At 39.1% G+C, this 25,204-nt stretch overlaps 1 protein-coding gene and 1 non-coding gene across 3 annotated transcripts in view; both read right to left on the reverse strand.

Annotated features, from left to right (window-relative positions):
• The window catches only part of POLA1 (DNA polymerase alpha 1, catalytic subunit), a 300,188-nt gene that overhangs the window by 227,697 nt on the left and 47,287 nt on the right, over window positions 1–25,204 (reverse strand). For both annotated transcript variants that reach the window (XM_019419738.2, XM_019419737.2), the window contains exons 21-26: window positions 24,074–24,203; window positions 23,460–23,579; window positions 22,308–22,407; window positions 18,865–18,989; window positions 13,685–13,834; window positions 13,148–13,270 (exon numbers count right to left, since the gene is read on the reverse strand). In XM_019419738.2, coding sequence (XP_019275283.2) covers window positions 13,148–13,270; window positions 13,685–13,834; window positions 18,865–18,989; window positions 22,308–22,407; window positions 23,460–23,579; window positions 24,074–24,203 — 748 coding nt within the window. The remainder of the gene's footprint in view (window positions 1–13,147; window positions 13,271–13,684; window positions 13,835–18,864; window positions 18,990–22,307; window positions 22,408–23,459; window positions 23,580–24,073; window positions 24,204–25,204) is intronic.
• Window positions 19,860–19,989, reverse strand: LOC128774006 (small Cajal body-specific RNA 24). Its single transcript, XR_008418486.1, has one exon. It is a non-coding gene; the product is annotated as a small Cajal body-specific RNA 24 (non-coding RNA).

Consider the following 25,204-nt stretch of genomic DNA (forward strand, 5'->3'; position numbering starts at 1 on the left):
TACTTAAATCTACCACCGTGTCCCCCACCACACTGGCACCAGGCCCAACACCTGTAGGGGCTTGGCGCCTTCCTCTGGGCTGTCATGAGAAAAAACGGTGTATTGTTAAGGTGCTTTTAACTGTAGCATGTAGCAGTAACCATCATCATCTGGCACCCTCTGACAAGTGAAAAAACAGAAGCTCAGAATAACTGACTTGCTCAAAGCCACACAAAGCCAACAAGCAGGGGGGTGGACGTCGCACCCCTGGCTTCCAGTCCAGGGTGTCTCCAGCACATACTCTAGCTTCTCTGCACGGCTTCTGCTACCACAGAAGACCTTTTCTCTTGTTTACTAGTAAGGAATCATGAGTTTGGCCTTCCAAGCTCTAGCTCTAATTTTACTGGAATTGTTACCTAAGGCTTTCGTCTCAAGCCTGCAGGTCAAAAGCAATGTCATTTGTCTCCATTTCTTCCATTGTACACACTCAGCAAATATTACTTGAAGAATTTCTGGCTATGAGGCAAGAATCAGTAATTGAATTAAATATATTCACCCACTCTAAGCCAATCAGCCACAAGCAAGTTATTTTTCCTGCCCCCTCAGGACACCATTAAGAAAGAAACACACGAATTTTCCCTGTAACAAAATGATCAGCTGTCTATTGCACCATGCCATGCAGTTCAACTTAAATAGAACACACACCCTAACCTGCTGGCCGGTGCACAGAAATATTACATGTGGCCTTAAGAACAATGCACATTATTAATAGCCCATGAGCTTATTCCTTTCCCCCCAATGCTCCCTCCTCAACCCTCCTCCTCCCTGCCGGCAGAAGACACACCACCCTCCTGCACAGGGCTGAAAACGCAGTCTGTGGTTAAGTCGGCAGGGGCGAAAAGCCCCTGAAATAAATACAGCCAAATGTCTGACACTCCAGATTATGACCAAAACCTTACCCCTGCTCCGTTCCCATGCCACTCAACTCCTAGCCCTAAGGCAAAAAAATCTCATCCCCAGTCTCAAAATTTAGCCACAAATTTTGGTCCAACGTGAAACAATAAAGCCAATAAAAATAGGTCATAGAAAGCTAAACCCAAATGTGTAAAAAGGAATCAGTAATTCCAAACACCACACATAACCCATCTGTGGATATCTTTTATGTTTTGTTGCTCCTTTCACAATGCAAGTAGAGACTTACTTTGGTCACTTTCTATTTCATTTCACTCTTTAACCAAAAAATTAATAACAAAAAGGAAGCAAGGACAGGCGTACAACCTGACACTGGCACAAAATTTCAAAGTAGGTACAAGATCCCTAAAACGGTGACCCACAGGGCTTGGAATCCCTGGCTTAAAACAGACAGCTTCTCCACACAAACACATACATAAAGCCATTCTTCTCCCTGCCTTCCAAAACTCCCACAACTTACCAAACCCAGCTCCCCATAATTTGACACAGTGCTTCCAATACGGCGATTGACGCAGGCTCACGCTGCCTACTTAAGTGATGAAAGACAAACAGAAGGCACTAATTCGATTAGCCTTCCCTAGTTTACCAAGCCTGAGCCATAATAAACCCAACCAGCTTGTTTTGTTTTTAAATTTGAGAGGGATGGGTCTGTAAAGGATCTGACTGTACTGCTGTGAAAAGTACGCTCTAGCCACCAGACGGTGAGGGCTGCTCAAAGTAGATTCTTCCAATTAGCAATAAATGTACCCGGCATGGCTCAGGCAAGGCGGCAAGGCGACAGTGCGGTGACATCTTGTACACCATCAGGTTCAAACACTGGGGCAGCTGATCCATCTGCGGGATGGGAAACCTGCAAGACTGCCAGGTGTGACCTCATCACCCATAAATCTATTACCTGGCCAGATGAGGAAAGGGTGAGCCAGAGAAAAGATCAGTATTTTGGTTAGCAGTGATCCTTTCTCTTCAGTCCTGCTATATATGCAATGTGTGAAAAGAGGGGTAAAAAGGGTGTGGGAGAAAGAATAGAGTTATATGATATTTCCCCCTTTCCTCAAGAGCAGTATTACCCAGGGACGCCTGGGTGGCTCAGTTGGTCGAGCGTCTGACTTCGGCTTAGGTCATGATCTTGTGGCTCGTGAGTTCAAGTCCTGCATCAGGCTCTCTGCCGCCAACACAGAACCTGCTTTGGATTCTCGGGTCTCCCTCTCTCTCTGCCACTACCCTATTAGGGCGTGCACTCTCTCTCAAAAATAAAATAAACGTTGAAAAAAAGAGTAGTATTATCCAGGAAATTACCGATACAGACTGACTGAAGAACCAGACAATTAAATCTTATGCCAATTTCTGGGCCACGGGTGAATAGTAGTTAATAACTTCACACTTTTCATCTCTTAACAAGGAAGGAATGGCACTTTCAAAATCATTACTGCTCTGTCATCTTGGTTCAGTGCCAAAGCAAGGAGCTTGAGAACACCTGTCAAATAACACGTGACTTGTGAAAAAGAAACATATACCAAAGCAGGTTTATATAAAATGTTCACATATGTAGAAAGAGGACTGAGTTTGGGTTAAGAGTAAGTCACTATTTCTGGTGAGGGTTAGGGAAGAAAGGAGGAGATTTCCAGGACTCGTTTATGTGAGTCAAGTTAGAGTAATGAGACTCTGTCTCAGCAGAGCTCAGCAAAGCTGACACGATGTCAGTCTCATAGCATTTATCTGCTCATCCTTAGCCACATCCCCAGTGGCTTAGTAATTAAACAGGTAAAATTTAATAGATGAAAATACCATCCCTGTCTTCTCAAATAAGAATGCCTAGTAAAAATGTACCAAGTATCCTTTTTCCTGTTCTGAGTATCCAACCCATTCGTATAAACTCAAAATAGGCTTAAATATCAAGATCCTATTTTTAAAAATGCATCTCCTCCACATGCACTCATCTGTAAGTGCAGAAACTACAAGGCCAGTGTGATCCCAGAGTTAAAGCCAACTAGCACTCACTTTGCAGGCGCAGGGTTAGGTACTAAGCGGAACATCAAAACATACAGAGAGTGATCCCTCACAACATGAAGGGAAGTGGAGACTGGAGAATATAGAAACAACATGAGGCTACAGGCTTTTGTTTTGTTTGTTAATAAAATCTTTAAGTGTTCTTACTAATTCATATAGACCCATTTTGAAATCTAATAGTAAAACATCCAATGTGTGGGTTTTAAAATGGCCATCGACTTATACTGAGACTAAAGAAATTCAACCTTCCTTAAAAAATAAATCCCGGCGGGGCGCCTGGGTGGTTCAGTCGGTTGGGCGTCCGACTTCGGCTCAGGTCACGATCTCGCGGTCCGTGAGTTCGAGCCCTGCGTCGGGCTCTGGGCTGATGGCTCAGAGCCTGGAGCCTGCTTCCGATTCTGTGTCTCCCTCTCTCTCTGCCCCTCCCCCGTTCATGCTCTCTCTCTGTCTCAAAAATAAATAAAAAACATCCAAAAAAATTAAAAAAAAAAATAAATCCTGGCACTTTTAAGGTTAGTACTGAGATTTTGAAAGACCTCAGCAAAGGCCAGTCCACACAGCCCCAGGACCACCTGTTACTACTACTGGCACCTAGTGGTGTAATGTGTGTAGGAGGGTGCAGGGTGCTCCTTCTTGACAAAGACTTGTGTAATCAGCACAAAGAGGCTGTTTCTTGTATTCTCCACAGCTTGTACAAGACAAACGTGAGGCAGGGGGCACCTGGGTGGCTCAGTCGGTAGAGCATCCAACTTTAGCTCAGGTCATGACCTCACGGTTCCTGAGTTTGAGCCCCATATCGGGCTCTCTGCTGGCTGCACAGAGCCCACTTTGGATCCTCTATCCCTCTTGCTCTCTGCCCGCCCCCATCTATCTATCAAAATCAAAATAAAATAAAACAAAACAAAATAAAATAAAATAATAAAATAAAATAAAAACATTAAAAAGGACAAAGATGAGGCAACCATCCCAAAACCTCAGGAAATATAAATGGGATAAAGAAGAAAGTCCATTGCTATCTCCTTGTTAAAGCTTTCTCCTCTCACGCTCACATATCCCAGCCCATTTCACAGGCAGGTCTTGACATCATTCAGCTCCCTCTGCCCAGCTACCTCTAACACCAACCACTTTGTGTCCTCCTAAAGATACACATAATTTTGAATGTTCAACACCATAAGAGCACATACAAGTGGGTGTCCAGACCTCTCGGAGGTGCTAGTTTCCAACAGAAAGAAGGATATGGGCAGTCTCAACTTATTTTTAAAAGTCTAAAGTCTTGTAAAAAAAAAATAAATTCTAAGGTTTTGCTACCATCGGTCATCATACAACACTATTACAATACCACTGACTGTATTCCCTATGCTATACCTGTTGTTCCCGTGACTTACTGTATGGTGACAGATGGCGACTAGCTCCAACTGTGGTGAGCAGAGCCTAACACATTAACTTGTTGAATCACTATGTTGTACACCAGAAACTAATGTAACATTGTGTGTCAACTATATTCAGATTAAAAAAAAAAGTCTAGGGGAGCCTTGGGTGGCTCAGTTGATGAAGTGGCCAACTCCTGATTTCGGCTCAGGTCATGATCTCACGGCTTGTGAGATTGGCCCCACATCCAGCTCTGTGTGCACAGCGCAGAGCCTGCTTCTGATCCACTGTCTTGCTCTCTCTGCTCCTCCTCCACTTGTGCTCGCTCTCACTCTCAAAAATAAATAAATGTTAAAAAAAGGAATTTTTAAAAAATCTCAAGTTTTGGCTATTTTGAAAGAAATATTATGACAGTGTTTTCAGGTACATAAATTCAAACCAGGCCTAAATGTAACCCACTTATTTATCTGTATAAATACAACACAGTGTTAATAAAGCATGAATCTTTCCATATACTTCAAATCTTCTGTCACTGCATTTCTCTCAAATTACCGGATGCCTAAGTTATCAATAATTTAGACCGGTCTTCCATGGGTATTTCCAAATTAGCACTTCCTATTGTTTTTTTATTTATTTAAACAGAGAGAGCGTGTGAGCCGGGGAGAGGGGCAGAGGGAGGGGGAGAGAGAGAATCTCAAGCAGGCTCCACGCTCAGCACGGAGACTGACACAGGGCTCAATCTCATGACCCTGAGATGACGACCTGACGTGAAATCAAGAGTCAGACAACTTAACCAACTGAGCCATGCAAGCACCCCCTAGTGCTTCTTATTCTTACATTTACCATCACTACTGTCATCGATTTTCAGAAAGGATATAGAGAAATGAACAAGCAAGTGTTGATGTTAACTCGTAAAAGTTCATCATTATAAATGATCTGCAGTTAAGATGTCACTTACTTTACTAGAAAGAGGTGTTTCTACAGAATTTAAAGGAATATGAAAAGAACCTAGGCTCCAAAATAACTATTAACTTGTACTGTGAAGAATTTCAATTCATTTCATGTGAATCGCCACAGATTCTGAATTAGTAGGCGTGAATTAATAACGCTGAATAGTGTTATCAGTTTTGAAGAACTGCCAAGGATGTAGAACCCAAGCACCTCTGAAATACAATAAAAAGGGAATAAAAAGTTTCTGACTTAGAATCTTATTATGTAAACAACTTCAAAAGTGATAAGGAATCTGTGATCAATGAAAAAGGATACTGCTTCCTTTTAACATCAAATATATTCTGCCAAAACATATTAGACCTTCACCTCAGCCTTCAAAGAAATTCTCTTCTATTAAAAAAAAATCAAAATGTCAGGAGGTCAGCTGAAGTTAAAAGTAGTATTATTAAACGGTGGCTATTAAAATTGTGGAGACAGAAGTAGAACTCTCCCTTCCTACCACCCACACAGTTGCCATGGGTCTGGTCTGGCAAGACAATTCTTCACACTGCCATGTCTTAGGTGACAAAAGCATACATTTTTAAGGCAAAAGTTTCCCTTTAACCTACAGAAGGAGAAGGCAGAAAGGAAATTCTGAGAACCAACAGTTCTTCGTCCTTTGGGCATCAAGTTCCCCTCCGAGAACTCTTCAATGCGATGTACTCTTGCCCCCCCAAAACGTACACATGTGCACAGACACACAAAATGTTGCACACAATCTCAGAGGACTCACAGACCTACCCTGAGTTCTCCTTTGGTTGACTGAAGTTCTCATATGACCATCTAAGCAAAGGAGAACTTCAAACTCTAAATTTTCATGTGTACAAAAGATCATTTTCCTTCCTTCCTTCCTTTAGTATAACCTCCTTTACAGTATAACTGCCTCTCTCTTCACCTACTATGACAGAGGGTGTTACATAGGAGAGTGACTTTCCTATTATTCGTGACTCTCCGTGAGACCAGAAATCACAAGGTTTTTTCTGTAAAGGACCAGAAAGTACGTATTTTAAGCCCTGCGGGTCATTTAGTTTCTGTGCTATCAACTCTGCTGCTGTAGCCTAACACAAATGGAGGCCCAATAAAGTTTTATTTACAAAAAACAGGCAATGGATCAAAGTCAGCCCATGGGTCATGGTTTGTTGATCCCTGGAATAGAGGAACAGAAATAACTCCATAAGGAAGCAAACAAATACAATTAGATCCCTAACTTACAGCATCCCTAAAAATAATTTCCAGAAGGATACAAGATCTAAGTAAGAAAAGAAATTAAGGGAGAATGTCTATGCCATTGCAGGAGGGAAAAGATTTCTTAGGGAAAAATAAACATAGTATACAGGGGGGAATGAATCAGATTATTTGGCATTAAAATAAAAATACAAACTTGTACACATTCAAAGACCACGAATAAAGGTAAAGGACAAGCCACAGTTGAAAAGATATTTGCAACACATATGACCAAACAAGGACTAGCCTTTGAATTCCTAACAAGAAACAGCATGACACCTACGACCCAAAGAAAGAGGGCATATACATACATGGGCAGTTCGGAGGAGAAAAGTGAAGAGTTAAAACAAATGGAAAGACACTCAACTTTAACTAATACTTGGGGAAATGCAAATTAAAATCACAATGAGATGCCATTTCACACTCATCTGGCAAAAATTAAAAATTTAGAAAATAACAAGTGCTGACAAGGATGTGGAACACTAAAGATTTTAAGTGTGTAGTGAGTTGAAAATCCCTCGATAGAAAAAGAAACAACAAATTCAAAGAGACAAAACTGTATTTGAAAATCATTTCCAGTTTTCTTTAAATTAACCTCAGATACTGTGACTGAGTGGGTCAGGTTTTATGATCCTCCGGACACAGATATGAATTTAGCTATGTGAAAGAATTAGCTTGCTGTGATAAATTAAATGACGGGTGTCATTTAATCAAAGGTCACAGGTCACATAGTGCTTGTGGCTGTGCACATTTCACTCTTGGTAATACAGTAGAGACACTCATGCCTATGGGGCACTGTACCACAGCACCGTTTATAAAGGAAAAAAAACTAAAGGGACAACTTAGAAACCTGAAAACACGGACAGTAGGAGAACAAAAAATACACTGGGCTGTATTTATTTACTGAAATATTATACAAGAGGTAACAAGAATAAATCAAATCTAAAAATGCATCAATATGGATATACTTAAAAAGTGGAAAATAGACTAGGGGTTTTCCCCCACTTTTTTCCCTCTACTTGCTTTGGGGGGTAAACTGCAAAACAATGACGTATAGCATGACACATAAATGGTGAAAACTTTTAATGCACCACTGGTATAAACGTTGGTTGTAAAAGCAAAAAACCATGGCCAAAAAGGATAAAAACCCTTAGAAAGCAGTTACCTCTGAAGAAGAGAAAAGAATGAGAGAGGGCGGGAAAGAGCCAGTCTTCAAATGTTTCTATAATATTTTACTGCTTTTAATTTTTTAGAAAACTACACTCTTTAAGAAAAAAGATCGGAAAAGTGAAATTTTTGCTTCTTTCTAGATAAAGATGAGTCTCCCTTAGCACTTAATTATGAGATTCTCCATTCGTTCTCCTTCTCCATGGACACCAATAGAGGCGACGGCCCGAAGGCCCGACAGCCCGAAGGCCCGAAGGCCATTCCAAAGGGCTGCTGACAGGCGCTACCACATCACCAAAAGACTCTCAGGAAGGCTTGCCCAGAGCGTGTTGTCGTGCAATGACCTGGATACATGTTCTAAATGCACAAATTTCAGGTCCAAACGCCAGTGAAAGCTAGGCAACTACAACCGGGTGGCAAGGACTCATGTCAGCCTACCGGGTGAGAAAGTGAAAACACACAGGATCTATGCCCAAACATGAGAGCATATGTTCACTTTAAAATGCAACCAGAAATCCAGACCACAAATCGTTTTATCAAGAGCACAGAAATAACAGAGTGCAGAAATAAAACAATACCAACATCAGCAAGTACTAATTATTCCATAAAGACAAATATTACCAGTACACTAAGGATTACACAATGAATGTGCTTGTAAGTATAGAGTAAGTTTAAAATCCCTTTTAAAAAAAAAACCCAAAAACCCAAAGAAGCAAAATTATGTATCAGAATCATTTCAACTCTCTTTGGATTAGCCGGATACTGTGACTGAGTCATGTAGTGTAGCCTCATGGCCAGATGTATGAATTTAGCTATGTGATAGAAGAATTTGCTTGCTATGATACATTCGATGATTGTTCTTATCAATAAAAACTTGGAATTCAAAAAACATCATTATTTTAAAATAGGTTAGACATCATTATTTTAAAATAGGTTAGACTCTTACAATCCTTTGGTCCATTGTTAGCCTTTAACAGTTTCAAAATTAATCAAAGTTGAAATGTGGACAGATTTGTGTCACTAAATGGCCTTCACTATTGTTCACAGAATAAAAACTCTTAATTGATTAATGATCTCAGGGTGTCTATCGCCATCTAGTGAACAGTCACTTCAATTACCACACCAGTCTCTTGACAACCGTTGTCTTGGCTGGTTTAAAATCTATGTCCACTCAGTGCTATCAACTTGCCCAGTATCTTTCTTTTATGTCTCTCTACACATACATTGAGAACAAATACAAATGTAGGTGATATTTATACTGATTCACTTTTGAGTGCTATAAACTAAGTTTCCACATTACTTCTCTGAAAACACTGACTTCATTATTTTTAAATAACTTGCACGCTATGAGGTCCCTCATACAATTTTTTTAACCATTAACTAATTCCTCTACCACTGAGCAATTAAAAATCATAGAAGAGTTTAAGTGTGAAAGATCACACCTGGGAAAAGACAATATTGATGTCCATTTGACATAACTATTAGCATTTTTATTATAAACTTGTTTATAAAAGTACAATTAGTAATTACCCTGAGTACTCTAGCAGCCATAACACATTTGATTACAGAAATTATTAGGTCACCAGAGCCAAACCTGCATGATTCCAACAAAACTAAGCACACACAAAATAGACCTAAAAACAAGAAGGGAGAGGGGCTTACAGTCTCCCCAGACTGTATATTAATCCATATTCAAATGCAAAATTTCCTAATCTTTTAGATGACATGCTACCAGGTTTCCTTATTCATTTCCACTTGAACCTTAATCAAATTTATCCTACAAGGACTTGAAAAGCAAACAACTTCTAAGATCTTGAAGTTATTGTACTGTTTTGTCCACTCCATCTCCTTACAAAAAAGACAACTGTGATAAGTCATAAAGGTATTCCAAAATTTCAGCCAACTGACTCTCATTGTACACTTTACCTCTCCTACCTCTTTAATAATCAATAAACGTTTGGGGCACCTGGGTGGCTCAGTCGGTTAAGCGTCCGACTCCGGCTCAGGTCATGATCTCACAGTCCGTGAGTTCGAGCCCCGCATCGGGCTCTGTGCTGACAGCTCAGAGCCTGGAGCCTGCTTCAGATTCTTTGTCTCCCTCTCTCTCTGACCCTCCCCCGTTCATGCTCTGTCTTTCTCTGTCTCAAAAATAAATAAAACATTAAAAAAAAAATCAAGAAACGTTTGAAATCACAAAGGCCTAATAGTATATATGCAAAATGCTAGTAAACCCAAGAATGATTACCACAGAGAATATTTCCATCCACCAGTGCTAATAATTATCACCAATACTTTAACAATCAGTTTTATTTCAGTAAATAATTTCTGTAGGTGGCTTTGAATCTTCTTCTAGAATAAGATTTCCAGGGAGCAACCGTGTAATTATTATTTCTCATTAACCTCCCATTACTTTCAAGGCCGACTTTCCGTAGTTGTTATATTTTTTTATTTGTGGGAAGGAGCAAAGGGGAAAGAGACAAGGGGAAAGTAGAAACCAAGAATTTAAATCACATACAATTACTTCTAGATGTGTCTGAAACGTTTTGTTTCTTAGTGGAGAGAGCAGAGGTTTTTTTAATAGTTTATAAAGATTTGTTACTGCTATATTTTATACAACAGCAAAATTAAAAATGAGTTTAAATACCCTATTAAAGATCAAGCTAAACAAAAATATTGCCCTTAAAGTACAATGGATTAGGGGAGTGGGGGAGATCACTGGACAAATTTGGGGCTTATCATTATCAACAGTGCCCTTTTAAGCTTGTGGATTTCTGAGCCAATGCAGAAAATGTAACAACAGGGATTTCCCAACAGCAAGAGGCACTCTCCAAGGGAGTAAATTGTCAACTATTGCCTCTCGTGAGAAACTTAAGAGTAACCTTGATCCAATCTCAATAGTCAACCCATGTATTATCACCCAGTTGGGGCAAAGTGAGTGCATTTCCTAATACAAAAATAAGATGGTATTCTATCAGAAGCCACTGGATATATACACAGAAATAAAATTTAAATAACATTAAAGTAAACTTAGCCTAAGAAACTGAAAACATCCTTCCCTCACTTCAACTAGCTCCTGAAATGCCTGCATCTTCCCATGTAAAAAGGGCCTGTGTCTTGAGATGAGTAGCAAAAAAGATGTCCTTTGAGGAGTAAGAGAATATAAACAGAAGCACAGTCATGAAAGACACCATGAGATGGGGTAGATAATACTACTGTAGTAAAAGCCTTATAATCAGGAAAATATGGATCCCAATTCAAAAGAATCACTTGTTACGCTTCGCCTCTGAGTCTTAGCTTCCTCATCTGCAAAATGGGAATGTTATTAGCCATGCCAATGGATTCTTGTGGGGTTTTAGAGAAATAATTCATCTGGAAGCTTCTCATATATTGCTGGTGTTTAATACATGTTTTGCCCTTCCTCACTGTGCCCTGAGCCAAGTCTATGAGATATGGGTGTCAACACCGGAGCACCTCTGAACATCCTATTTGTTTCATGCCAGCAAGATCTCCGCTGACTAATACAGGAGCCACTACTCACATGTGGATAATTAAATTTATTTTAATTATAATTAAATAAAACTCAAAATCCAGCTCCTCAGCAAGTCGACGCTAGCCTGATATCAAATGCTCACTAGCCACGTGGGCTAGTGGCCTGTTGTATTATAAACTGCAGATGGAGAAAATTTTCATCATCTCAAGATTTACCGGACAGTGCTGGTCTAGACTCTAAAGCAGGGATCAGGAAATCTGTTTTCTGAAAAGGGCCAGATGGCAAATATTTTAAGCTTTGCAGACCATGCAAGTCTCCACCGTGACTACTCAATTCTGCTACTGTAATGCAAAAAACAGCCACAAACAAAACATAAACAAATAACTGTGGCTGTGTTCCAATAAAACTTTACTTACAAAAATAGATGGCAGGCTGAATTTAGCCCATGGGCCATAATTTTGCCATCCCTGAGCATTCCACTCATAACCACGAACTACCTCAAGATTGAGTAGTCTCAAATCCACTGGCAGGAATGAATAGCTTACGGGAGTGAAAGGGAATTTAATATTTAACATAACTATTCCTTTACAAATTAAGAAAAACCCACACAGGTGGGGCTAAAGCAAGTGAAGTTTATATTGTCACAAAGTGACAGTATCTCAAATCTGTTTCATATCTGGCTCATCTTTCTAAAGCCAATAACTCTCAATCCCTAACTCCACTCCTCATCTATTCCTGGAATTGTGGACTTCTATATCCAACTGCCTACTTAACATGCCTAGAGATCTATTACAAATCTCAAAGCCAAAAGAGTACTCTTAATCCCTCTCTCCCAGATTTCTCTTTTATACATACATACGTATATATGTACGTATATACATACTTATTTAAATTTTAGTTAGTTAACATACAGTGCAATATTGGTTTGCAGAGTAGAATTCAGTGATTCATCAGGGGCACCTGGGTGGCTCAGTCAGTTGGGCGACTGACTTCTGCTTAGGTCATGAACCCACGGCTTGTGGGTTCAGGCCCCGCGTCGGGCTCTGTGCTGACAGCTCAGAGCCTGGAGCCTGCTTCTGATTCTGTGTCTCCCTCTCTCTCTCTGCCCTACCCCACTCATGCTCTGTCTCTCTCTGTCTCAGAAAAAAACATTAAAAAAAAAAGAATTCAGTGATTCATCACTTACCTACAACATCCAGGGCTCATCACAACAAGTGTCCTCCTTAATGCCCATCACCCATCTAGCCCATCTCCCACCCTCCCTGTTCTCTACTGTTAAGACTTTCTTGGGGTTTGTTTCCCTCGTGCAGATTTCTCCATCCTAGTAAATGGCTCCATAAGCTAACCAGCTATAGGGCTGACATGGAGGCATTCTCCTTCATCTCTTCCTTTCCCCTGTACTCCAACCTAATACACAAGCAAACTTGCTTCCTGATGTCACTTTGCTCTCATTCCTGTTACCTCCTAAAGAAGCCTTCCCTGACCAATTTAATCCAGCCATCTTAACATCAAACTAGCCCATCACCCTGTTTTAATTACCAGCACAACTTTAATTCTACCATATCCTCTTATTTTTTATGTTTGTTTATTCATGTATTTACAAGTCTATTTTCCCAAACTACCCTCTCCCCATCCCAAGGCCCCACTGCATGCCACTCTATACCTCTGCTCTAGATAGAATGTGACCTGCATGATGCAGGGGAACCTTTTACGTCTTGCTCAACACTCTACCCCCTTCACAATGTCTGGTACAGAGTAGACGCTCAATAAATACTCTGTCAATGGATGAATGAACGGATCCATACTTACAAATCTATCTGTCTTGAATTTGTCCCAAGAAAGGGGCATTTGAAGCTGTGTAACTAGGTAACAAACTTGGCTCTCCCATGCTGTAACATGTATAGTTAAAAACACTCTCATCTTTAGAGCTATGAATGTGACACCATTTACCTCCCTTCCTTTGTAGGTCACCAAAGCAGCCAGTGGTTTGGCGTAAAATCTGCTGTAGGAAAATCCCAGGCAGCCATACATACTATTTGCTGTGAGCTTCAAAGCCTTCTGTCGAATGTCATACTGTAGGCACACAAGGACAAAAGACAAACAACAATATTTGCAGATGCTTAATAATTACATTAGATCTCTTTCTAGACCACCAATGACAAGGAGTAACCCTCTGTGTCCAGGAAAAAAAGAACTCTTAACACACTCAGCCCATCCTCCCAGATGCATGATTCCCTGACCTTCTGGAAGCAAGCAAACACAGACTCCAAAGCTCCCAGAAGTGAGAAGGGTTTGGTCCAGATAGGGCTTTGCAGATAGAGGTGTCTTCCATTCTGAGGCATTCTAGTGTTTGTGAATGTGTTTCCTGCCCACAAACTTAAAATAAGCCCATGAATTGCCCGCAGCATCATCTGTAAAACACTACTAGATAATCAAATTCTAAAAGCGGAGACTGTCACTCAGATGTCTCTCAATGAAAAGATATACCTGAAGAACCAGGTCTGGATTTAAATCTTGCTGTTTCATTAGTTGTTTGACTTGCTTTCTCCTCTCTACCAGCTTCCGGATCTCTCTGGGCAAAATGCCCATTTCTAAGTTTGGGTCTGGCAGCTCAGGGATCTGTTCTTGTTCTCCATCCTGATGAACATACAACAGAAATTTCAGACAAATCAAGCTTTCATAAAACAATTTTCAAAAATAATATTTTGTGGGCACTTTATGCAGTGATCACATCTTGAAAAGCTACTTTCTTGCCTAACTATAGGTCAACAGCATATGGGTGGCAAAGAAAAAGCTGAGAACAAGTCCACACCGCCCTCTTCTCCCACTTCTAACAGCCTCGTTCCCAGTATCTCCCCTCTCTCATTATTGACAAACGCAGATATCATTTAAAGGGATCAATTTCTATATATATTCCTCTCCTCTCTTCAAAAAGATTGGGGAGCAACATGTTTGGGGAAAGTGTTTTGAAACACTGAGACCTCTAGGATTTACTGAAAAAAAAAAAAAAAACAACTGCAGCACAACTCCTGTTTTAAGTCATACGTACTCCCAAACAAAATGCCATTAACACTTTTACAACTACAGAGAATCGTGGCAATTACTGTGAATATTTTCCACTAAAAACCAGAACCCCAAATGCTAAATCAGCAAATTTCCTTCAGGAATTTGGAGCACATATTTAAATAGGCCGTGAAATTTCTAAAAATTAATATATACATGTTCCTTAGCATTTATGTAGGACCTTTTATCTGTAAATTGCTCTGCAATTGGTAAAAGAATAGCAACATTTTAGAATAGTAACCAGCAGTTTTCTTATATGAAAATTTACAGCAGCAAAAAGCAGGAAAAGCATTAGACCATTTTTCTGAAGCCTCCATTAATTCTATTAACAGGCTGAAAAGAAAAGCCAGGCACACTTGCCCTTTCAAAGGTTCACAATTAAAAATAAACCTCTTGGCTTCAAGTATGGCAAGTCAATGCCATTTGATAACCCAGCCTTTACTAGGTATCTGATTTTATAAAGATCAATATTTTCAAATGAACAATCTTATAATAAACAGGGACCTATTGTTTTTGAAAACAGCAGACGATGATAGCAAACCTATTAAAGAGATCTTGGTACACATTCCCATTTATTTACAGCAACTAGAGAGGTCAAATAAAAAGTTAACTGAAAGGATCTGGCCCAGCTCAACCAACACTAGCTGTGTGGCACTAGCTATTTTGAGGATCAAATACTACACAAAACAATGATATAGAACCTATAAACTGCTACGTGTAGAGTATTTCTTAGATGACCTTTAAGGTCCCTTCCAACTCTGAAATGATTCCATTATATACATGAAACCCTAACTGGAAAGCTCAAATAAACAAAACAGTGGAGGGGAATGAAGGAGGCCGGATCACAACAATTATCACAAGGCTCACATACTATAGCAGGACAGAGCCCAACGAACATTATTAGTCAAGTGCAGTCACCACCCTTTGGAGATGTCTACCCAAATTCCTTCTCTGTAAGATTATCCTCTAGTCCCACAGAAAGGCCCATCCTTAGCAGCCATGTTTGTACTCTGTGAACTCACTCCTGTGGTCACAGCATATGGTACCAGGCATGCTCACCCACTTAAGCAAGCCTTTAAGATTCTCTCTTCTGAGAAGACAGAACTGGGGCTAAAAAACAGCTCCAAAGCATGTGGTTGGAACTAAAAGACATGTGAAATCTGGAGTGGGAGAGTAAATACACATCTTCTGCCACAGGTACAAAGAATCAGAGAAAAACAATATATAGAGATAACATTTTACTTTATTACTTTACATCTTTTACTGTTAGAGAACCACATCTAATCAAATTCCCTACTGAGAGTCAGTTATATAAGCTTTACATATGAAGAACCACACATTAAGTTATTAAGCCCTACGTAAAACTGTTGACTAATCACTAGATGAAAATCAATGTGAAACAATTCAAAAAGATTCTTTCAAAAAGATTCACTGTGTAGTGAAAGGAATCATTAAGAAAGGCTTACATGGCCAAAATTTAAAAGAATAAAAATACCAAGTGTTGGAGATGATGTGGAACAACTCACATTCATGGCTAGTGGGAATGTGTAACACGGTATAACTACTTAGGAAAACAATTCAGCAGTTTCTTTTCAGGTTAAACACACACTTCCCATACAAACCAGCCAATTCCCTCCCTAGGTATCTACCCCCCAAAACAAAAGCACATGTCCAGAAAAAGATGTGAATGTTCATAGGAGGCTTATTAATAATAGTTACACACTGAAAACCCAAATGCTTATTTCAGGAAACTAGATAAATAAAGTGTGGAATACTTCTCAGTAACACAAAGGAAAGAACTACTGATAATGCAACAACATGCATGAACCTCAAAAACATTATGTTGAGCAAAAAAGCCAGATACCAAAGAGTACATAATGTACCGCTCCACTTATATGAAGTTCCAGAAGAAGCAAAACTAAGTGATGGTGACAGCAGAAGTCAGATCAATGGTCAATTGATGGTGAAGGGGCCTAACAACAAAGGCATGAATGATATACCAAAACTAATGGGATGAAACTAACGCAGTACTTGCCGGAAAATTCACAGCTGTAAGTATCTATATTAGCAGAAAAGATTTCAAATCCATAACCTAACCTTCCACCTTAAGAAATTAGAAAAATAAGGGCAAACTAAACCAACAAAAGCACAAAAAAGGAAGAAAGATTATAATGGAAATACAGGAGATAGAGAAAATTACCAAAACCAAAGTTCTTTCTTTGTAAAGATCAGCAAAACTGATATACTTTTAGCTATATTGACCAAAAAAATGACTCAAATTACTAAAATCAGGAATAAAAGAGGGATATTACTAACGACCTTAAAGAAACAACGATTAGAAGGGAATACCATGAACACTTTTATGACAACAAATTAGATAAACCTACATGAAATAGACAAATTCCTAGAAAGACCAAAATGAACTCAAGGAGAAATAAAAAGTCCGAATAGACATAAAACGAAGACTGAATTGGAAATTAAAAAAAAGAGAGAGAAAGAAAGAAATCTTAAGACTAGATAATTTAACTGGTGAACTCTACCAAATATTTAAAGCAGAATTAACATGAATCCTTCACCAATTCTCCAAAAAAAAAAAAAACAAAACAAAACAGAAGAGGAGGAAACACCTCCCAACTCATTCTATGAAGCTATTATTATCCTAATAACATACCAAAACAAGACCAAAACAAGAAAAGACAAATATATACCAAAAGCCCTTATGAATACAAACAAAAAACTTTTCAACAAAATACTAGCAAACTGAAAGCAGAAATATATAAAAAGGATTATACACCAAGACCAAGTGGAATTTATCCCAGGAACACAGAACAACACACGAAAATCAATGTCATATGCCATATTAAAAGAATAAAGGACAGGGGCGCCTGAGTGGCTCAGTCAGCTGAGCATCCAACTTCAGCTCAGATCATGATCTCACTGTTCCGGAGTTCAGCCCTGCACTAGGCTCAATCCTGTCAGCCCAGAGCCCGCTTGGGATCCTCTGTCCCCCTCTCCCTGCCCTTCCCACGTGCGCGCGCACGCGCGCACACACGCGCACACACACACACACACACACACACACACACACACTCTTTCTCTTGAAAATGCATAAACATCTAAAAAAGGAAAACAAAACATAAAGAGAATAAAGGACAAAAAGCACATGATCATCTCAATAAAGAAAAAGTAGTTGACAAAATCCAATACCCATTCACGATAAAAACACGCAACAAACTAGGAACAGAAGGGAATTTCCTCAACCTGATAAACGCCATCTATGGAAAACCCCCAGTTAACATCATACTTAATGGTGAAATAAAGGCTGGATACTTTCCCCCTAAGACCAGGAACAAGAAAAAGGTGTCTGCTCTTGCCAATTCTATTCGGTATTGTACTGGAGGTTCTAGCCAGAGCCATTAAACAAAAAAACAAGAAGGAATATAAGGCAGCCAGATTATAAAGAATTAACACTACTTTTGCAGATAACATACAATATGTAGACAACCCTAACGAATCCACAAAACTATTAGAGCCGATAAATGACGTCAGCAAAGTTGCAGGATACAAGATCAATACACAAAAATCAGTTCTATTTCAATACACTAGCAATGCACAATCCAAAAATAAAGTAAACAATTTCACTTACAATAGCATCAAGAATGAAATATTTAGGAATAAATTTAATAAAAGAAGAGTTGTACAGTGAAAACTAGAAAACATCACTGAAAGGAATTAAAGACCTAATTAAATGGGAAGACCCAATTTTCATGGATTGGAAGGCTTAACACTAAGATGGCAATACTTCCCAAATCAATCTAAAGATTCAGTACAATCCCTATCAAAAGCAGAGCAGGCATTGTTGCATAAACTGACAAGATGATTCTAAAATATGTATGATTTATATATATGTGTGTATATATATATATATACACACACCATATACATATATATATAAATATATATATACCATATATCACAGTCATATATATCAAATATATCCTACATATCATATATATCATAAAAATGTGATACAGATCCATACAATGGAATAGTATTCAGCAATAAACAGGAATGAAGTACTAATACATGCTATAGTGCAGATGAATCTTGACAACAGTATGCTAAGTGAAATAAGCCCGACATAAAAGGTCACATATGATTCCATCTATGTGAAATGTCCAAAGTACATAAACCTACGGAGGCAGAAAGATTACTAGTTGTCAAGGTCTGGAAGGAAAGGAGGGAGTGAGGGAGGGTACAGCTAAAAGGTAGGGGGGTTCTTTGGGGAGTAACGAAAATGCCCTAAAATTGACTGTGGCAAAGGTTGCAAACTCAGTGACTACACTAAAAGCCATTAAATTGTACACTTGAAATGGATGAAATGCATGGTATATGGATTACATCTCAATAAAGTTGTTAAATAAAAATGATACAGAACAAGTGAAAATTTCCATCTACTCAACCTTCCCCCTGTTTTGACCACTACGAAAAGACAAATTGTATCCTTAAGAGGAAAAACTAGAATGCTAACCCCTTTGGTTCTCTTCCTTCTTTAAACAGTGTTTTTAATCTCAATTTAAAGAGCCCCCAAATTAAATACCAACCTCTGTAGCTTTATGTGCCTCTGAAGCAACTCTTTGCACTGTTGTAAAACAAATATTGAATTCCTGAATGATGGAAGGATACAAACTGTTGAAGTCCAGGAGCAAAATAAACTTATCATATAAACCTGCAATAAAAAAGTCATGTTACAAAAAGCCTTTAAGAAAAAAGGAGGTGGGGGAAGGGGGGTTACAAAAAAGCAGATGTGTCAAAACATAACATTAGAAGAACTACAGAATGTAGTATGTATATTAAATACAATATAACATTGAAAGCTGTGAGTTACACCAATAGAAAAAAGTACTCGACCATCACTCCATAAAAACAACTTGTATTAGAGTGAAAACTCAGGTCACCAAAGAGGAAAAAAGAGATCCTGTCTTACCTTGAAACCAGCTACAATGAACCTTTCCACAGCAGCCCCAAAGTACACCATTATGATGGGCAAACACCTTCTCATATCAGTTACTTTAGATAGGCGTTATATCCATTTCAAAAAAATGTTGTAAAATTCTCCTTCAAGTAAGCATTCTCTCCCACCTACCCTACCACCTCTGCCCCCAAAATATTTAGTGATCCATGTGTATATATATATATATGTGTGTATACACACACACATATATATGTAATACACATATATGTGTGTATACACACACACATATATATGTATTACACATATATGTGTGTATACACACACACACATATATATGTAATACACATATATGTGTGTATACACACACACATATATATGTAATACACATATATGTGTGTATACACACATATATAATACACATATGTAATATGTGTATACACATATATATATACATATACACACACACACATATATATATATATATATATATATATATATATATATATAAAACTACTCACTGGTGTGTGTGTGTGTATATATACATATTTTACCATCATAAGAATAAAATGGGAAGCCCACTCACCTGTACACAAATGGTATTAAAATCAGACAAGAGACGTATATAAATGTCAGCAGTGGAACGATCCACCCTTTTCACTTGCAAAGGGTGAACAGAAAGCTACTATATTTCTCTAGGACATTTACAAAGAGTTATCTTCACCTTAAGAAGAAACTGAATCAAAATAAATGTCCAGTATTAAAAAAATAAAACCAACCAGCAAACATATTGATAGCATACTCTGTCAAGCACTATGCCAAACAATCATCTTATGGGTGACGTACAGCAAGGAGGGCACTTACTGGGAAGAGCACTGGGTGTTGTATGTAAGTGATGAATCAGAGGAATCTACTCCTGAAGCCAAGAGCACACTGTATACACTGTATGTTAGCTAACTTGACAATAAATTATATGCAAAAAATAAATAATCATTTTATTCCTTAAATCCCTGTGTGGGAGATTTTTTTTTTTTTTTGAATTCTAGTGTAGTCAAGGGGTGCCTGGGTGGCTCAGTCAGTTAAGGGTCTGACTTCAGCTCAGGTCACGATCTCGTAGTTTGTGGGTTCAGGCCGCACAACGGGCTCCATGCGGACAGCTCAGACCCTGGAGCCTGCTTCACATTCTGTCTCCTCTCTCTCTGCCCCTCCCCCACTCACGCTCTGGCTCTTTGTCAAAAAATAAACATTAAAAAAAATTTAATTCTAATGTAGTCAAAAATAAAATTCTGGGAGCACCTGGGTGGCTCAGTCAGTTGAGCAGCAGACTTCAGCCCAGGTCATGACCTCACAGTTTGTGAGTTTCAGCCCCACATTCAACACTGCTGACAGCGCTGAGCCCACTTCAGATCTTCCGTCCCTCTCTCTCTGCCCTTCCCCGCTTGCGTTCTCTCTCTCAAAAATAAACAAACATTTAAAAAATTCTGGTGGGGGCGCCTAGGTGGCTCAGTCGGTTAAGCGGCCGACTTCGGCTCAGGTCATGATCTCGCGGTCCGTGAGTTCGAGCCCCGCGTCGGGCTCTGTGCTGACGGCTCAGAGCCTGGAGCCTGTTTCAGATTCTGTGTCTCCCTCTCTCTGACCCTCCCCTGTTCATGCTCTGTCTCTCCCTGTCTCAAAAATAAATAAAAATGTTTAAAAAAAAAATAAAAAAAAAAATAAAAAATTCTGGTGTAGTTAACATACAGTGTTGTATTAATTTCAAGGGTCTATATTTCTCCGACCTCCATTTTACAGAAGAGGAAAACAAGGCTGACAGAGGTTCAAGAGGGAGCCCAAGATCACACAGATAGAATTTAAGCCTAGATCTATCTAACACCAAAGGACTACAGATCTTTTTCAATACAACTAATAAAAATCACTTTTTTTAAAAAAGCTTATTTGAGAGAGAGAGGGAGAGAGAGCAAGCACACACAAGCAGGGGAAGGGCAGAGAGGGAATGAGAGAGAATCCCAAGTAGCCTAACAACGCAGGACCCGACGCGGGGCTAGAACCCACAAACCGTGAGATCACGACCGAAGCCGAAGTCAACACTTGGAAGCTTAACTGACACAGCCACCCAGGTGCCCCAATAATAAAATCACTTTTGTCAAAAATGTCTCCTACTCAGAGTTCAAGTTACTTGATAAAATTCACATTATTCCCATACAACGATGTAAATACACTTAACACTACTTAACTGTACACTTAAAAATAGTTGAGGGGCGCCTGGGTGGCTCAGTCGGTTGAGCGGCCGACTTCGGCTCAGGTCATGATCTCGCGGTCCGTGAGTTCGAGCCTGTTTCAGATTCTGTGTCTCCCTCTCTCTGACCCTCCCCTGTTCATGCTGTCTCTCTCTGTCTCAAAAATAAATAAACGTTAAAAAAAAAAAATAGTTGAGGGTTAAAAAAAAAAAGACCCCATCTAGCTCTGCATACCACCAAACATCTTCTTTGCCATTAATGACAATAAGAACTAGTTACTCTGCTGTTAAAGTTCAATGTGGTGGTTACTGTCCGTACTCCCTTTAACTTTGCCATCCAGCCTAATGGGTCCTGGCAGCTCAGGCAGAGGCAGAGCCAGCCCTCCAGAGCAGATGGGAGAAGCCACCGGTGCTCCCACCAGAAGGCAAAGGGCTCTATACTGGACTAGGGGCTAGCAAACTCTGTGCAGACCCAACTGAGCCTACCCCTTCTTTGTGTACCACTCATGAGTCAATAATAGTGTTTACATCCTTAAACGGTCAAAAAAAATTTTTTAAAACAGACTATCTCATGATATGCAAACATTACACAAAATTTAAACTTCAGTGTCCATAAACAAAGCTTTCTTGGAACGCAGCAAATAAAAAATATTCATGTTAATTCAGGTCAGGTGACCGGCAAACGAGATTTTCAAAAGAACCTAAAACAAAATAAGGTCATTACAAGACCTATTTGCTAACCTAGAAAATACAATTCAGGTCTTCTAGCTTCTCAAGCCCAGGTCTGCATTAAAAATTCCTTAACACCAGGGACAAAGCAACCGGCCGCACAGCCTTACCAGCTTTAGGGTCCAGTACCAAGCCTCCGGCATAAGCTGCTTTCTTACGTCCTTTCTTGTATTTATTGGCATCTCCATCGATGTCTTCATCTTCATCTCCCTAATGTCAAATGGAATGACAACTTCAGCAGCCAGCAACTAATTAACTAATTAAGAAGTTTTATGATTCCCCCTTCTCCAACCGCAGTACACAGTTCTAACAAACAACCTTCACTTTTAGCTAGTGGTCCCACCTCTGTGGAACAACAGTTACTGTAACATGCTCACAAACCCAAACAAAGGCCAAGCATGGGAGTTGCCAAAACATTGTAGCCCTGAGTTAATAAATATGCAAATTTTACTTGAAAATGTTTCTGAATTCATAGAACCTTTTATTTTTAAATCAATGGATACTAAAAATACAACACTTCATATTCCGTAAAATCTAAGGTGGTAGAAGAGTCCGCTTAAACTCATCACTCTAACAATCATGATGCAGAAATATAAACTATTTCATACAGATATAGTCATTATTCTAATTGGGACACCTTAAAATGAGTGTGTCTGTAGACTGAAAATTCATTCCAGGTAGCTTATTAATAACCAATCAATATTCAATACCTCAACAGAAGTCAAACTCCTGTAAGTTAATATTCTTTATACCAATTTTCATGTGCACAAAGCAAATCCACTGCTATCAGTGCTAACAAAACAGTAGCTAAGTTTTAGTTTCAATGTCAAGGAGGTCACTTCAGAAAACTGACTGTGGTGACCTGATCCTGCTAGCACATAAAGCTGCAACAAAGCAACAAAAAATAAAGGCTCGTGCATTTAAGGAAATAAAAGGTTTAACTGGTATCTAACTTTGGATACAGCTAGGGTGGCGCAATACCTTCCTTGTATGGTCATCCATCAAAGAGGCTTAACGCCATCCTCAAAGTAGTTCATATTTCACCTAAAATTTTTATCTACACAGAAAAAAAGTAAAGAAGGAAATCACCACCGAAACACAAAGGAACAAATCTGACATGGTTTCGAGAGTATACAGAGGATTCATTATTTTGGAAGCACAAGTTATCACCGTGATAAAAGCCACCTAAGTAATAAAAGGGGAGAGGACTTAAAAAAAAAAAAAAAAAAAAAAAGCAAAACCCTATGCAATTGTGGACCCACCAGTTTTTGCTGAGGCTTTCTGAAAATCTGCTTGTCAGGCACAATATAGTTGTTTTCATAAAATGCATGAAGCAACAAGAACTCATTACGTTCGGATCGTCCGCCCATCAGGGTCCTAGACTATGAAAGAGAATGTTTTAAATTTGAGCTCAAAACCCTAACAAATAACAAACAAAACCAACTTTGAGGTGGTAAATTTAATCATGGCACCTCATCCACAATCATTCTTCCTAATAAGAGCTGCTTTAAAAATAAGAAGGTACAAAATTAATCCTAACGTTTTCTTTAAGCACTATAGTTAAAAAGAGACAAAGAAAGCTTAAAATACTGGCAACTTGGGCTATTTCTTTACTGCCAAATAGACCGTTCCGCAAATCAGACACATCCAGATGTTAGAGATGATCCTTATGTTCACCCAAATTTCAACATAGTCTGCACCTGGTTTTCCTCCCCTTCTCACAGCCAGTTCATTTTACAAAAGAAGCCCAGCTTTCAGAGTACAAGTTACTCATTTTATAAGCATGCATTTAGACTCATTATCATATAACAACTACCCCAAGCAAACACTGAATCCAACAGGAAATGCTTTTTCCCCCTTTCTAAGTTAAATTTACCATAATGTTCCCGGCAATGTTAGTGATCTGCAATGCTAATGGAAGAACATTTAGCTCACACATGATCTGCAAAATGAACCTGGCATCTTTCCAGGTGTGTTCCAACAGGTACAGCAGATGAGAAGATTCACTGTACAGAAAAGTAAGAATGAAACAGAATCAAGTAATTAAAGGAAACAATGACTATAATCAGGACTTCATAAAATATTACAAAAAAATTTGGTATGATTAACTTCAGAGCAATGGCACCTTGGCTTTGGAGACAATTTAAAATAAGGTTAGTATGAAACTACGAATTCATTCATGTCACTGATCCCAATGCCCTTCTCCAAAACACACACAAAAAAATCCCATAAATACAAAGTAAAGTTATGCATTAACTACAACCTGGAAACTACCCAAATCGATATATTCAATCCATCTAGTAAGTAGGTATTACACGCCGACTACGTGCCAGGCAAATAGATTCTGGCTGTAACCAGAAGACAAAAATACCCATCCTCGTGGGGCTTAGGTCTTCAAGGGGGGAGACAGAGTATAAGTTAAAATACATATAAAAGGTATGTTATATAATGTGCAGTGTTAAGGAGAAAAGATTAAGAAGCAAAGGAAATATTAAGTGTCAGGAGCAGAGAATGTAATTTTATTTAGTTAGGGGACCAGGAAAGAGGTGACTTGGACTAAAGAACTGTTTGAAGAGGTAAGGGGGCAATCCTTGCGGACGGATGTCTGAGGAGAACGGCACATTCAAAAGGTCAGAAGGACAGAGTAAAAGGCAGAGACACACACTGTATAGGAGCTTGTAAGTCACAGTAAGAACTTTGGTTTTTACTCTAAATGAAAGAGAAAGTCACCGGAAGATTTTGAGCAGAGTGCAGTATCTGACTTAACTTTAGCAAGATACCCCTGGTTCCTGGGTTGAAAACAGACAGCAAAGGGTCAAGGGCAAAATCAAAGAGACCAAAGAAGAAGCTGACATAAGACTCATTAATTCAGGGAAAGGGGAGGGTAGCTTGGACCAGGATAGGTTCAATGGAGGGGAAAAGAAGGGGTCAGATCTAGATCTATTTTGAAGACAGAGCTGACAGGATTTTGTGATGGATCAAACATCGGATATCTATCAGAAAGAGG

Source organism: Panthera pardus, unplaced genomic scaffold (assembly GCF_024362965.1).
Source record: "Panthera pardus isolate Hobbes unplaced genomic scaffold, ASM2436296v1 HiC_scaffold_27, whole genome shotgun sequence".
Classification (NCBI taxonomy): Eukaryota; Metazoa; Chordata; class Mammalia; order Carnivora; family Felidae; genus Panthera; species Panthera pardus.